The sequence below is a fragment of the Erinaceus europaeus genome, chromosome 2 (assembly GCF_950295315.1).
Source record: "Erinaceus europaeus chromosome 2, mEriEur2.1, whole genome shotgun sequence".
Taxonomy (NCBI): domain Eukaryota; kingdom Metazoa; phylum Chordata; class Mammalia; order Eulipotyphla; family Erinaceidae; genus Erinaceus; species Erinaceus europaeus.
The window spans coordinates 202,764,858-202,780,655 of NC_080163.1; the positions used below are offsets into that span (position 1 = coordinate 202,764,858).

General features: G+C 49.2%; 1 protein-coding gene across 2 annotated transcripts in view; it reads left to right on the top strand.

Annotated features, from left to right (window-relative positions):
* PPA2 (inorganic pyrophosphatase 2) overlaps nt 1–13,255 on the top strand; it is a 26,638-nt gene extending 13,383 nt beyond the window's left edge. The window contains exons 9-13 of one of the 2 annotated variants that reach the window (XM_060186303.1): nt 1,566–1,651; nt 4,301–4,370; nt 5,283–5,419; nt 10,286–10,322; nt 13,059–13,255. In XM_060186303.1, the coding sequence (XP_060042286.1) occupies nt 1,566–1,651; nt 4,301–4,370; nt 5,283–5,419; nt 10,286–10,301 (309 nt within the window). In that variant the 3' untranslated portion in view covers nt 10,302–10,322; nt 13,059–13,255. The remainder of the gene's footprint in view (nt 1–1,565; nt 1,652–4,300; nt 4,371–5,282; nt 5,420–10,285; nt 10,323–13,058) is intronic. The other variant, XM_060186304.1, reaches the window with a different exon arrangement.
* Nucleotides 13,256–15,798: the final 2,543 nt, after the last annotated feature.

Here is a 15,798-nt window from a genome sequence, read left to right on the forward strand (position 1 = left end):
GACAGACAGACAGACAGACGCACACGCACCCCTGTGATGAAATAGCGGTAGGGCCTTGGGGCTTAAACCTTGTGCTCGTGTACCTTATGTCCTCAACCAGGTGCACCACCACCTGGCCCCTGCTGCTGCCCTTCCCCCCATCTAAATTCACGCTAAGAAAAGTCTGTGAACAAGTTCACAGCCGTAAGGCAGCAGCTGGCCACAGGGGCTGCTCACTTCGAGCCGTGTGGGGGCCCGTGCCGTCCGGAAAATCATTTGGTCCGACCCCACCAGGACCCCCAGAGCCATGTTCATAGCTTCACTAAGCACTGATGTTTACGTTCACTCGTTTTGTACAACCCCCCGATGGTGTGGTTAACATCTTAGCCGACCAGACGGGAGATAGCGTAGCAGGCATGCAGAAGACATGCCAGGTGAGTGAGCACTGGCCACCAAGGACACAGTTCCATCTGGGAAGCGTGATTTCCATCTTTTTTTTCCAGCCCCGGCATGAAGTTTTTATTTTTATTTATTTATTTTTTTTTAACATTTATTCGTTAGTGGATCGAAACAGAGAGAAATTGAGAGGGAGGGGGGAGGTAGAGAGGAAAAGAGACAGACAGACACCTGCAGCCCTGCTTCACCTCTCGTGAAGCTTCCTGCAAGTGGGGACCGGGGGCTTGAAGCCGGGTCCTTGGGCACTGTGGTGTGAACGCTTTTTTAAAAAAATTTTATTTATTTATTCATGAGAAAGATAGGAGGAGAGAGAAAGAATCGGACATCACTCTGGTACAGGTGCTGCCGGGGATTGAACTCAGGACCTCATGCTTGAGAGTCCAGTGCTTTATCCACTGCGCCACCTCCCGGACCACATGATGTGAACACTTAACCAGGTGCGCCACTGCCTGGCCCTGCATGAAGTTTTTTTTTTTTTCTTTTAATATTTATTATTATTTATTCCCATTTGTTGCCCTTGTTGTTTTATCATTGTAGTTATGATTGATGTCTTTGTTGTTGGATAGGACAGAGAGAAATGGAGAGAGGAGGGGAAGACAGAGAGGGGGAGAGAAAGACAGACACCTGCAGACCTGCTTCACCGCTTGTGAAGTGTGACTCCCCTGCAGTTTGTGTCGTGTGCGCTTAACCCGCTGCGCTACCGCCCGACTCCCCCTGCGTGAAGTTTTAGCCCCACATCACTCCCTTTGGCAGATGAAGAAAGGCAGACACGGGGCCAGGTGGTTGCCGTGCACAATGACCCAGGTGTCCCCGCCTGCAGGGGGGAAAGCTTCATGAGTCGTGAGGCAGGGCTGCAGGGGTCTCTCTGCCTCTCTCTGTCTTTCTCCTCCTTCCCTGTCAATTTCTGGCTGATTCTATCCAGTAAATAAATAAAGAGAAAAACAAATTGAAAAAGAAAGGCAGACACAGGTAGACTAAGACACCTGCCCAAGATCCCAAAGCCAGTAAATAAGGTGTCAGGACTTGTCCCAGGACAAAGCCCAAATCCCCACAGCCCCCGCCAAGGTGAGGGACGTCTTCCCCAAGTAATGACGCCATCGCTCCTAATCTTTCCTTGGTTGGAACACTAGGCCTTTGCTCTGGAAGTCATCCGGTCTGCACACGAGTGCTGGAAAGCATTGCTGATGAAGAAGTGCGACGGGGGGACCATCAGCTGGTGAGCTTTGCGTCCCTGAGCGAGGTCACTGTTCGTGGTCCCACACAGCCGCCCACGTCCTCCGGCGCTCGTCGGAGTCGACAGCCGTGACGGGTCTGTTGATTCTTCTGTCTGTGCCGTGTCGCCAGGGATCCAAGGCATCTGGCACCTGGGCCTAATAGTCACCTCCCCGGGCCCAAGAGTTTCATCTTTTTCCCCCCCTTTTTTTTAAAGAGAAAACGGGGGCCTCCCTTGGCACCCAGGTTCGAGCCCGGCCCCACACTGCACTGAAGGAAGTTTTGGTGCCATCCCATCCTCTTTTTTTTTTTTTTTTCCTAAATGATGAGGCAATCTTTCTTTTAACATTTTATTTAATTTTTTTATTTTTATTTTTTATATTTTCCGTTTTGTTGCCCTTGTTGTTTTTCATTCTTGTAGTTATTGTTGTTGATGTCATTGTTGTTGGGTAGGACAGAGAGAAATGGAGAGAAGAGGGGAAGACAGAGAGAGGGAGAGAGAAGGACAGACACCTGCAGACCTGCTTCACCGCCTGTGAGCGACTCCCCTGCAGGTGGGGAGCCGGGGGCTCGAACTGGGATCCTCCCACCGGTCCTTGTGCTTTGCGCCACATGCGCTTAACCCGCTGCGCCACCGCCCGACCCCCTTTTATTTATTATTAATGAGAGGGATAGGAGGAGAGAGAAAGAGCCAGACATCACTCTGGTACACGTGCTGCCGGGGACTGAACATAGGACCTCAGGCTTGACAGTCCAACGCTTCATCCACTGTCCCACCTCCCCGACCATGCTATCCTCTTTGTTTAAGAAAAGGGGAAGTTGGGAGCTGGGCGGTAGCGCAGCGGGTTAAGCGCACGTGGCGCAAAGGACAAGGACCGGTGGGAGGATCCTAGGTTCCAGCCCCCATCTCCCCACCTGCAGGGGGAGTCGCTTCACAGGCGGTGAAGCAGGTCTGCAGGCGTCTGTCTTTCTCTCCCCCTCTCTGTCTTCCCCTCCTCTCTCCATGTCTCTCTGTCCTATCCAACAACGACGATATCAACAGCAATAATAACTACAACAATAAAAACAAGGGCAACAAAAAGGAAATAAATATTTTTTAAAAAAATTTTAAAAAGGGAAGCTTCACAAGCAGTGAAGCAGGTCTGCAAGTATTATCTGCCTCTCTATCTCCCCCTCTTTCAATTTCTCTGTGTCTATCCAAAAGTGAGTAAATAAAAATCATACACATATAGGGGCCAGGTGGTGGCGCACCTGGTTGGGCACACCTGTTGCAATCTGCAAGGACCCAGGTTCAAGCCTCCAGTCCCCACCTGCACGGAGAAAGCTCTGCGAGTGGTGAAGCAGGGCTGCAGGTGTCTCTCTGTCTCTCTCCCTCGCTATCACCCCTTTCCCTCTCTATTTCTGACCAACTCTAGCCAATAAATAAATAAAGATCAATATAATTTTTAAGAACTGTAGATAATACATATATATATATATATATATATATATATTTTTTTTTTTTTTTTTTTTTTTTTTTTTTGGCTTGTAGGGTTATCATTGGGGCTTGGTCACTATGAATCCACCACTTCTAGCAACCATTTTCCTCATTTTATTGGACAGGACAGAGAAGAACGGGGTGGGGGGAGGGGATGGATAGGGGAGAGAAAGAGACACTCACAGACCTGCTTCACCGCTCATGAAGCTGGGGAGATGGGGCTTGAACCTGGATCCTTGAAATCTGGTGATATGTGTGGGTCCTTGGGCTTCATACTATGTGCTCGACCAGGTGCACCACCGCTCGGCCCCCATCATTTAAAACCTTTTTCTGGAGGTCGGGCAGCGGCATAGTTGTCAATCTCGAACAAGTGCTCAAGGATCTGGGTCCGAGCCCCCAGCCCCAGGAGCAGTGGGAAGCTTCACAAACTGCAGATCAATCCACAGATGTCTTTCTCCCTCTCTGTCTCCCCATCTCTCTCTGTCTCTACCCAAAGCATAAGAATAAAAATAAATAAATAGGGCGGGGAGGAGGGGGGATAGCTAGCATAATGGTTATGCACAGAGACTCTCCTCTCATGCCTGAGGCTCCAGAGTCTCAGGTTCAATCCCTTGCAGCACCATAAGCCAGAGCTGACCAGGGCTCTGGTAAAAAGTAAATAATAGGGAGTCGGGCAATAGCGCAGCGGGTTAAGCGCAGGTGGTGCCAAGCGCAAGGACCAGCGTAAGGATCCCGGTTCAAGCCCCCGGCTCCCCACCTGCAGGGGAGTCGCTTCACAGGCGGTGAAGCAGGTCTGCAGGTGTCTGTCTTTCTCTCCCCCTCTCTGTCTCCCCCTCCTCTCTCCATTTCTCTCTGTCTTATCCAACAACAATGACAACATCAACAACAATAATAACCACCACAACAATAAAAACAAGGGCAACAAAAGGGAAAATAAATAAATATTAAAAAAAAATTAAAATAAAGAAAGCCTTTTTCTAATTCTGAAAGGGCAGCATGGCCGCACTTCATTGTGTGACTGCTGCTGGGAGAGTTTGCTCCCCTGTGACCTGTCCTGCTGGCTGGGCGCACACGCCGGCCGGCCCAGAGGCCTTGATGCTGGCTTTCTTCCCGGGGCGGGTGTTGTGATGGCTTCTTTATCTCCCACGGAATGACCAGGCTCTGCTCTCTCTCCAGCACAAACGTGCAGGTGTGTGACAGTCCGTTCCAGTGCTCGCAGGAGGAAGCAAGATCCCTGGTACAATCGGTAAGGGACACCCTCCCCACTTCCGTCACCCTCAGGAATGGCACAGGGTGTGGTGCTGGTGGGGTGTGTGTAAGTGTGTGTGTGGGGGGGATTCAGGAAAAAATAGACTTCCAGAGTATTCATTCATTCCAAAGCCCAGACAACTCAAAAACTCTTGGAACCTTCGAGGTTAATTCTTACATTCTGTTTTCAAAGATGCATGGGGGGGGGGGGGGCGGTTGGCATATCTGGATGAGCGCACGTGTCACAGTCCACAGGGACCCAAGTTCAAGCCCCCACCCCAGCCCCATCTGCAGGGGGGAAGCTTCACAAGCGGTGAAGCAGGGCTGCAGTTGTCTGTCTATCTCTCTCCCTCCCCTGCCCCTCTCAGTTTCTGTCTTTTATCCAATAAGGCTTAGAAAGAAAGGAAGGGATAAAGAAAGAAAGACAGGAAAAAAGGGAGGAAGGGGGAGTTGGGCATTCCGCACGTGACAGCCACAACAATAACAACAAACAAGGGCAACAAAAGGGGAAATAAATATAATACAGAAAAAAATTAACAACAACAACAACAAAAAAAAGCAAAGAAGGAAGATGCATTAGTGGAGCTGGATGGTCCACACCTGGTTGAGCCCACATACTGCAGTGTGTAAGGACCCAGGTTCAAGCCCCCAGTCCCCACCTGCGGGGGAAATCCTCACAAGCGGTGAAGCAGGGCCGCAGGTGTCTCTCTCTCTCTCTCTCTCTCTCTCCTCCATACCTCTCCTCCCTTCTCAGTTTCTCTCTGTCTCTGACCAATAAGTAAATTAAAAACAAAGAAGCAAAGTTGCATCAGCCACGTCACCGCATTCCCACGATGCTGTCGTCCTTGGCGTCACCGCTGTCCTGTGTAGCCGTCCTCCCCTCCCTCCTCTCCCCTGTCTGGTCACACAGCTGCTCGGTCCCCGCGGGGGCCAGACTGTGATGGCCGCTGGCACGGGACCCTGCCCCAAGGAGGACAACGTGGGCTGGCCCACTTCCCTTGCTGCCCTGGTGTCGGGGTCTCTGGCGGGGTGGTCTCCAGGGGAAAGGTAAGGGACCGGTTCTTTCTAGAGTAAAGACTCCGGGGAGACCTTCAACGTGCTCAGAACTCATTTATTAGCAGGTGGACATGAGTTAAATGGAAAACCAAACGAAGGGAATTATTGTTGAAAGGTCAGAAATTACAGGTTTCTTAAAGGTCGGCTTGCCCCTATGGTAGGGGGCTGGTTATGACAGGAATTGATGCGGATACATAAAGGTCAAGAGAATTAGTCTCCTGATGCAGGCATTTAATTACCCAGAGGCGTTTGAGGGGAGGAGAGGGGTTGAACCAGTTAAGGCAAGATAGAGAGAAGAAGAAAAGCAAGGTTTGATGCAAATTGAGGACATCAAAGGGCGCTGCTAGGAGTGTGTGTTAAGGTGTGTTCTCCTCTGTGAACTTTTGAGTAAGTGAATCCTAAGGTAGGCGGCCGTGTGGCCTGCAGTTAATGGAGGGGAGTACTGAGGTCTCTGTGGGCTTGAGAGACTAGCAAGGCAAGCTTAGTCTGGGAGACTCTTTCCCTCTTGGCTCACCTCTATGATGAGAGAGACTTACCAGCGGGGTGTCTATCCAGACCTCCCTCCAAGGATGGGAGAGCTCCCCTATGCTGTACCCAGCTTTCACATAGTCCCAACACCCTGGGGGTTTGCCCGCCTGCCGTTCCGCCTCCCGGAAGCAGTGGGGTTCATCAGTGAACCGGGGCCTGAATGGAAAGCCAGAATCGCATTCAGATGGTGCAACAAAATAAAATAATAAAATATTTTGTTGCCCTTATTGTTTTATTGTTGTAGTTATTCTTTTTTTAATATTTATTTTATTTATTTATTCCCTTTTGTTGCCCTTGTTGTTTTATTGTTGTAGTTATTATTGTTGTTGTTGTTGGATAGGACAGAGAGAAATGGAGAGAGGAGGGGAAGACAGAGAGGGGAGAGAAAGACAGACACCTGCAGACCTGCTTCACCGCCTGTGAAGCGACTCCCCTGCAGGTAGGGAGCCGGGGGCTCGAACCAGGATCCTTACGCCGGTCCTTGCGCTTTGTGCCACGTGCGCTTAACCCGCCGCGCTACCACCTGACTCCCCAGGTGATTGCATTAATACACCTTTGTCTTCATTATCTTTATTTACAACCAAAAATAGTTTGTTCCTGAGCTTTACTCCAAGGGGATTTTGAAAGACTCAGCAAAGAGAACTGGACTAACCATTTGATTAGCCATAGAGCCACTGCGGGAAGCATGTATTGATTGAAAGATAATTGGCTATAGCACGGAGAGCAAAAGAATCAATAAGTAGCCGTCCAACATTATGTGCAGCTCGATTAAAAGAGGAAGAAAAATTCATCCGTGAGCACGGCAGGGCTTCATGGCTACGTGATTCCAATACTCCTGGCAAACTTTTCTTTTCCCCTTCCAATCTGAGAGACAGAGAAGGAGATACCACAGAACCTGTCTTGCTTAGTGCTCTCAAGAGGTGCTAATTACTCCAACCTGAGTCCACACGCCTGCCTGGGTGTGCGCTTCACCGGGTGAGGTACCAGCTGGTCCCCGGGGAAAATACCGTCACGAGAACCACGGAAAAGCCAACAGCCTGCTGAGTCCGTTAGGGAGCATTTTAGACAGAGAACAGAGCGGGCTGGTTGGTGGCGCACTTGGTTAAGCGCACTCATTACGACGTGTAAGGACCCGGGTTCAAGCCCCTGCCCCCACCCCTCTGCAGGGGGAAAGCTTCACGGGTGGTGAGGCAGGGCTGCAGGTGTCTGTCTGTCTCTCTCCCTCTCTATCTCCCTCTTCCCTCTCAATTTCTGGCTGTCTCTATCCAATAAATAGAGATAAGAAAACATGTTTTTAAAAATATATATAAATAAGAAATATTAAGGAAGGAAGAAAGAAAAGAAAAACAAATCAAGGCTGGGGACACAGCATAGTGGTTCTGCAAAAGACTCTCCTTCCTGAGGCTCTGAGGCGCCAGTCAGTCCCCAGCACCGCCATCAGCCAGAGCTGAGCAGGGCTCTGGCTCTTCTCTCTGTATCTTTCTATCTCTCTGTCTCATTAAAATAAAGTCAATGAAACGTTCTCAAAAGAAAGAAAGAGGGGCCAGGCAGTTGCACACCTGGTTGAGCGCACATGTTACAGTGCGCAAGGATCAGGGTTCGAGCCCCCGGTCCTCACCTGCAAGGGGAAAGCTTTGCTAGTGGTGAAGCAGGGCTGCAGGTGTGTCTCTGTCTCTCTCCCTCTCTGCCTACCCCTTCGACTCGATTTCTGACTGTCTCTATCCAATCAATAAAGAGAATTTTTAAAAAAGCAAAAGAACAGAGGGTCCTTACAGAAGCCATTTATCACACTGAGGAGACCCAGTAGACCTGAGGAAGGCGTGCAGTGGGGAGTGAGATGCTCCGGGACCTGGCGGGGATGCACCTGGCTGAGTACATGCCTCATAGCACACAAGGGCCTGCTTCCGGTCCCGGCTCCCCACCCACCTGCAGGGGGAGAGCTTCACGAGTGGTGAAGCAGGACCTCAGGTGTCCTTCTGTCTCCCTTCCTCTCTCCCTTCCCTCTCAATTTCTGGCTGTCTCTAGCCAATAGTTAAAAAAAAAAAAAAAAAAAGATTTTGCGAAGTGAGGTGCTCAGGGCGGGAGAAGAGATAGTAGGTGGTTCTGCAAAGTGACGACTCACACCTGAGGCTCTCAAGTCTCAGGTTCAATCCTCAGCGCCACCATAGGCCAGAGCTGAGCAGTAAGTTTGGAAGGGGAGGGGGAAGGGAAGGGAGGAGAAGGGAAGGGGAGGGAGAAGGGAAGGGAAGGGGAGGGGGAAGGGAAGAGAAGGGGATGAGTTGCAGCCTCCTAAGGGACTTTGAGGCCACCTCTCCCCTAGGCTGCCAGCTTCCCCAGCTTGTCCTGGGTCTGCCAAGAAAAAAAAATGTTCAGTGTGCTGTCTTTCACTTCATTTTGACTCTGTGGCTTGTGTATCAGAAAGAATAAGAAAAGATAGAAGGTGCCTGCCTCTCTTTCTCTCTCCCTATCTCCCCTTCCTTCTCAATTTCCTTCTGGCTCTATCCACAATAATAATAAATAATAATCATAAATTTAAAAAAATTTAAAGTGAGTGTGTTTAAACACTTTTCACTTTCAGGGGCTGGACTGTGGCACACTGGACTAAGCTCACGTAGTATAAAGTGCAAGGACCCATGCAAGGATCTGGGTTTGAGCCCCCACTCACTACCTGCAGCTTCACAAGTGGCAAAGCAGGTCTGCAGTTGTCTGTATTTCCGTCTCTTCCTCCTCTCTCAATTTCTCTCTGTCCTATCTAATAAAATGGAAAAAAATGGCTGCCAGGTACAGTGGATTTGTAGTGCCGGCACCCAGCCCCATCAATAACCTTGGAGGCAAAAAAAAAAAAAAAATTAAAAAAAATTATTATATATTTTTTTACTTATTATTGGATAGAGATAGAATAATTGAGAAGGGAGGAGGAGGTAGAGAGGGAAAGAGACAGAGAGACACCTGCTTCACCACTTGTGATGCTTTTCCCCTACAGGGAAAAGACCAGAGAGACCAGAGAGGCTTGAACCTGGGTCCTTGAGCATTGTAACGTATGTGCTTAACCAGGTGCGTCACCACCTGACGGTCCCCAGACTTTCATTTTCTTTTTCTTTTCCCTCCAGGGTTATCGCTGGGGCTCGGTGCCTGCACCATGAATCCACGGCTCCTGGGGGCCATTTTCCCCCCTTTTGTTGCCCTTGTTGTTGTAGCCTCGTTGTGGCTATTATTATTGCCATTGTTGAAGTTGTTTGTTGTTGGATAGGACAGAGAGACATGGAGAGAGGAGGGGAAGACAGAGAGGGGGAGAGGAAGACAGACACCTGCAGACCTGCTTCACCGCCTGGGAAGCGACTCCCCTGCAGGTGGGGAGCAGAGGGCTCGAACCCGGATCCTTTCGCCGGTCCTTGCGCTTTGTACCATATGCGCTGCACTACTGCCTGACCCCCCAGTCTTTCATTTTTCTATATAATTTACCTACCAAAAAAAAAAAAGAAAAGAAAAGATAGAAGGTGAAGGGGTTTTTGCTTTTTAGTTTTTATTTATTTATTTTTAATAATTTATTTATTTTCCTTTTTTTGTTGGCCTTGTTGTGGTTACTTTTATCATTGTTGTGGTTACTGATGTTGTTATTGCCAGATAGGACAGAGAGAAATGCAGAGAGGAGGGGAAGACAGAGAGGGGGAGAGAAAGACAGACACCTGCAGACCTGCTTCACCGCCTGGGAAGCAACTCCCCTGCAGGTGGGGAGCCGGGGTCTCGAACCGGGATCCTTATGCCGGTCCTTGAGTTTCACACCATGTGCGTTTCACCCGCTGCGCTACAGCCCGACCCACCCCTCCCCTTTATTTATTTATCTATTTATTTTTGCCTCCATGGTTATCGATGGGGCTCAGTACCTGCACCACGGATTGTCTGCTCCTGGAGACCATTTTCCCCCATTTTGTTGTCCTTGTTGTTGTTACTGCTGTTGGTTTCAGCTTTATTTTTGATGTTGTTGTTTCCCTTTTCGAGTTAGGGGACCATTGTGTGTTAACCTGCTACTAGAAGTCCGTGTAAAAAAGGAGGGGAGGGGGGGCGTCTGGCTGAACGCCCTCATGGTGCCCTGCCCAAAGACCTGGGTCCGAGCCCCTGCTCCTCACCTGCAGGGAGGCAGCTTTTCAAGCGGTGGAGGGGGGTCTGCACGCGTCTCTCCCCCTGGATATCTCTCCACCAGAAATGGTGGGTTTTTAATGCAGGCACGAGCCCCAGTGACAACACTGGTAGCAAAAAAAAAAATCTGAAAGACTTTTCTGTGGAGTTTGCACGTTGACGTACTCATGCCGACATTGTCTTCCCTCGCAGGTGCCGTCTCCCGTGAGCAAAGAGAGCATCGAGGAAGGTGAGCCGAGCTGAGTGGCACTGGAAACACCCAAGAGACCCAGTAACCTAAAAGTTGGGGGGCGGGGGACGGACACATAATTCTGCAAAGAGACTCCCCTGCTTGAGGCTCCAAAGTCCCAGGTTCCATCTCCAGCAATGCCATAGCCAAAGAAGTATGTGTGTGTGTGTGTGTGTGTGTGTGTGTGTGTGTGTCTGGGGGGGAGCACAAGAGGGGTCTGGCAGTGGTGCATCCGGTTAAGCACACATAGTACTAAGCACCAAGGATCCACGCAAAGATCAGGGTTCAAGTCCCTGACACCCCACTTGTAGGGGGGGAAGCTTCTCAGTGAAGCAGGTCTGCAGGTGTCTGTCATTCTCTCTCCCTCTCGATCTCCCCCTCCTCTCTCTGTCCTATCCAATAAAAAAACAATCATCCAGGAGTGTGGATTTATAGTGGGGGCACCAGCTCCCAGCAGAGAGAGAGAGAGAGAGAGAAATAGAACAGTATCTTACATAATCTTTGAAATTTTCACGTAAAGTACCCTTTTAAAAACCCTGTATTGGGAGTCGGGCTGTAGCGCAGCAGGTTAAGCACAGGTGGCGCAAAGCACAAGGACCGGCGTAAGGATCCTAGTTCGAACCCCAGCTCCCCACCTGCAGGGAAGTCGCTTCACAGGCGGTGAAGCAGGTCTGCAGGTGTCTGTCTTTCTCTCCCCCTCTCTTTCTTCCCCTCCTCTCTCCATTTCTCTCTGTCCTATCCAACAACGACAACAACAATAATAACTACAATAAAACAACAAGGGCAACAAAAGGGAATAAATAAATAAAATAAATATTTAAAAAAAAACAAAACCCTGTATTGGGAAGGGGCCCTGTGGCTTAGTTGGTCAAAGCGCCTGTCTAGTAAAAACCCTATATTGGAAGTCGGGCGGTAGCACAGCGGGTTAAGCGCAGGTGGCGCAAAGCGCGAGGACCGGCGTAAGGATCCCAGTTCGAGCCCTGGCTCCCCACCTGCAGGGGAGTCGCTTCACAGGCGGTGAAGCAGGTCTGCAGGTGTCTATCTTTCTCTCCCCCTCTCTGTCTTCCCCTCCTCTCTCCATTTCTCTCTGTCCTGTCCAACAGCAATGACAACAACAACAATAACTACAACAATGATAAAATAAGGGCAACAAAAGGGGAAAAAAATAGCCTCCAGGAGCAGTGGATTCGTAGTGTAGGCACTGAGCCCCAACAATAACCCTGGAGGCAAAAGAAAGAAAAGGAAAAAAAAATTTTTTTTTTGATGATTCAGTAATGGTTCGCAGCACGCTAAGATCACAGCAGTAGTGCCACTCAGTCCTGTGCCCTCCTCACCCCCACCCCAGGGCCTCCTCCCCTGGCCCCCCTGAGTGTAACCTGCAGACTTCACAACGTGTTAGAGACAGGTTGGCGACTTTTTTTTTTTCCTTCTCTCACAAGTGCAAGGGGTCCAGTTGTCTATACTGCACGCACGAGTAAAGCCATCCTGTAGCTGTGTTTCACAGAAAGACAGCACTTTTTCTGTTTTTGTTTGTGTTCCGTTGTGTACTGTTCAGCTCTGGCTTGTGGTGCAGTGGAGTCAAACCTGGGAGCTCTGGCCGAGCATGCGGGTGTCTTAGACAGCCTCTGTGCCGTTTCCTCAGCCCCTCAGGTGAACTCTCTTACTCCCTAATTTCAGAAAATGGGGGCCGGCTGGTGGCACACCTGGCTGAGCTCACATGTCACACAGTGCGCAAGGACCCTGGGTTCAAGCCCTCAGTCGCCACCTGCAGGGGGGAAGCTTTGCAAGTGGTAAAGCAGGGCTGCAGGTGTCTCTCTGTCTCTCTCCCTTGCTATCATCCCCTCCCACTTGATTTCTCTCTATCTGTCCAATAAGCAAACAACATATATATATATATATATATATATATATATATATATATATATATTTTTTTTTTTTTAAGTGTCTCAAGACTTTGTCTTGACATAAAAACACAAGAAGAGGAAGTCGGGTGGTAGCGCAGCGGGTTAAGCGCAGGTGGCGTGAAGCGCAAGGACCAGCATAAGGATCCCAGTTCGAGCCCCCCGGCTCCCCACCTGCAGAGGGGAGTCACTTCACAGGCGGTGAAGCAGGTCTGCAGGTGTCTGTCTTTCTCTCCCCTTCTCTGACTTCTCCTCCTCTCTCTAACTTTCTCTCTGTCCTGTCCAACAATGATAATAATAACAATAACAGTAGTAACTGCAGTAATACAACAAGGGCAACAAAAGGGAATAAATATGTTTTAAAAATGAGGATAGTCAGCTTGCAGACACAAGGATGCAGTGTTAAGTGTGTGCTGTGAGCCAGGTGCCAAGGTGTGGAGGGGGAGGGGTGAGCCCACAGGCACCGAGAGGTCCTGGCCAGTGGGGCACTTGGCAGGCTGTCACACTTTGTAGCAAGGATTCTCTCCTTTCCTGCTGGAGCCAAGACGACAGCTTTTACAGTATCCAGGTGGCCCGAGGAGGAGGAGGAGGAAAGTAGGTAGGCTCTGAAATTACCAGGAAGTCTTGAGCCAAATGAGAGAATTTAGGACCAGGCCTGATACAGGGCAGTGACTTGAAATAGAGAAATGTGTCCAGCCGACTTTATTACGGCTTCTACCTACCTGACTTCTCCCCAGAGCCTGAAACGTACCTCCCTCCCTCGCGGCGTCCTTCTCTGCCTCTGTACCCCTCGGGCCACTCACACCCCACTTTCTCTCCCCTTTGCTACACACAGATCAGGTGTGGCACTTCCTTGGCAAGAAGTGGGACCCCTGACCTTCTGCTGTCAGACTCCGATCTCTAAGGATTCCAAGCCTCCATTCCCCCACGTCCCGGCAGACCTGTGAGAATCTGCTGGCCTCCAGAGAAACGTCGTGACTTTCCAGGCTTTTCTGAGATACATGATATGTAAATAAACACAGATACTTTTAACTACTGGTCTCAGTTTTTTTAAGTCTTCCCCAGAGCACTGCTCAGCTTGGGCTTATGGTGGTGCAGAGGGAAATTGAACCTGGGACTTCGGAGCCTTAGGCCTGCGAGTCTCTTTGCATAACCATTATGCTATCTACCTCCACCCTTAACTAGTCTTCGTTGGATATTTATTTATTAACATAAAAAGATTTCCATTGCCAACTGTCATCTCAGAAGTTTAGATGCACTGAATTTTTCTTTTTCTCATTCCTTTTTTCTTTTTATTTTTTTTGCCTCCAGGGTTACCGCTGGGGCTCAGTACCTAGACCACGAATCCACTGCTCCTGGTGGCCATTTTTTCCATTTTAATGGATAGGGCAGAGAGAAGTGGAGAGAAGAGGGGAAGACGGGGGGAGAGAAAGACAGACACCTGCAGACCTGCCTCACCGCTTGTGAAGCGACTCCCCTGCAAGTGGGGAGCCGGGGGCTCGAACCGGGACCCTTACACCAGTGTGTGCTTAACCTGGTGTGCTTACTGCCTGGCCCCTTCATTTTTTTTTTGTTGTTGTTGTTCTTTTTTCTTTATTTGGATGAATGGTGTACAGTGGACAGTAAAATAGTCGTTGGCACATGTGTAATATTTCTGTTTTCCACAGAACACTCCAACCTCGCAAGCAGTGAAGCAGGTCTGCAGGTGTCTGTCTTTCTCTCCCCCTCTGTCTTCCCCTCCTCTCTCCATTTCTCTCTGTCCTATCCAACAACATCAATAACTACAACAACAACAACAATAAAAAAAAACAAGGGCAACAAGAGGGAAAGTAAATATATAATAATTTTAAAAAACGATTTGTGTAGATATCACTGTTCTCCCCTTCAGGCCCACGTAACACTTCTCCTGTCACGACTGATGGGTCAGGCCACGGGGTGCAGGTCGCCCCTGTTGAGGAGAACTTAGTCCCACAGCGTCTGGGGTCATGTTTTCTGCCCAGCAAACCTGGAATCTCAGGGACAGACAGACATCTCTGTTGTTGCCAGACCAGCAGCACATGCTGGAACATTCCCTCCAGTGCCTGTGAGCGGAGCAGGACTTGGGCTTTAGGTCTGAGACTGGTGCTGTACCACTGTGCCTGCCCGCCACCCCTCACACGCTCCAGAGCTGCCTCTGAAGGGTACTCAGCATAGGTCATTCTGGCTGATGTCAGGATTGGGCCTGTTTGTTTGCCAACCATGTTTTCGTTTATTGGAAGGAGATAGAAATTGAGAGAGAGGAAAGGGAGATAGAGGTAGAGAGAAAATGAGAGCTCCCTATCACCCCCTTTCCTCTCAATTTCTGGCTTTCTCTATCCAACAAATAGAATTAAAAAAAAAAATGATGGAGAAATCTGCAGCCCTGCTTCAACACTCGCAAAGCTTTCTCCCTGCAGGTGGGGACCAGGGGTTTGAACCCGGGTCCTTGCACATTGTAATACGTGCTCAACCAGGTGCACCACCACCCAGCCCCCCCAGGTGTCTCTCTGTCTCTCTCCCTCTCCGTCACCTCTTCCTTCTCTATTTCTGGCTGTTTCTATTCAATAAATAAGTAAAGATAACTAAACATATTTTTAAGGAATTTGGTTTATTTTTAAAATCCCATAGTTAGGATTTTCTGTATCATGCAAGACCGTACCATGATTTATGCTGTTTAATGCTATTTACACATAGCTGTATCTTATATATTAACATGAGCAGTTGCTTCTGGTCTAAGACTGTAAGTGATTTAATATTTCAATTAAACAGTCATGATTAGAAATGAGCCCACTGTTAAAATTCAATCAGGTTACTGACTGGAAACCATATGTGCTTAGAGTGAAGGAACATATACTCAGAACTGGGGTCAAAACCAAATTCCCTAATAACTTGGTTACAATAATGACTATCTACTGCCTTCGTAAACTCCAAGACAGCAGGAACCCTCCCCATTCTCTATAAAAACCAGATTTCGGGAGTCAGGTGGTAGCACAGCAGGTTAAGCGCACGTGGCGCAAAGCGCGAGGACCCGCAGAAGGATCCCGGTTGGAGCCCCCGGCTCCCCACCTGCAGGGGAGTCGCTTCACAGGTGGTGAAGCAGGTCTACAGGTGTCTGTTTTTCTCTCCCCCTCTCGGTCTTCCCCTCCTCTCTCCATTTCTCTCTGTCCTATCCAACAATGATGACATCAATAACTACAACAACGTAACAACAAGGGCAACAAAAGAAAATAAATAAATAAATAAATAAATAAATAAATAAATAAAATAAAGATTTCTCCTGGCCCTGGAAACTCCCGGGCGTGGCTGGTCTTCTTGCACACGTCACTCAATCCATACTGTTTGATCCTGCATCTGCTGAACTCAACCAAACCAATGCAACCAGGACCACCTCGACATGTGTCACTTCAACTTGTGTCCAGAGACACCAGGCGTGGAATGTCAACCCTTCAGCTCCAAGCACTCACTCTGGCGAGACCGTTCCCAGCTCACAGGAGTCCTCAATTCCATTTTGGATGGCGCACTTCCTAACAAAGCCACAAAACCTAGCTATAGACCAG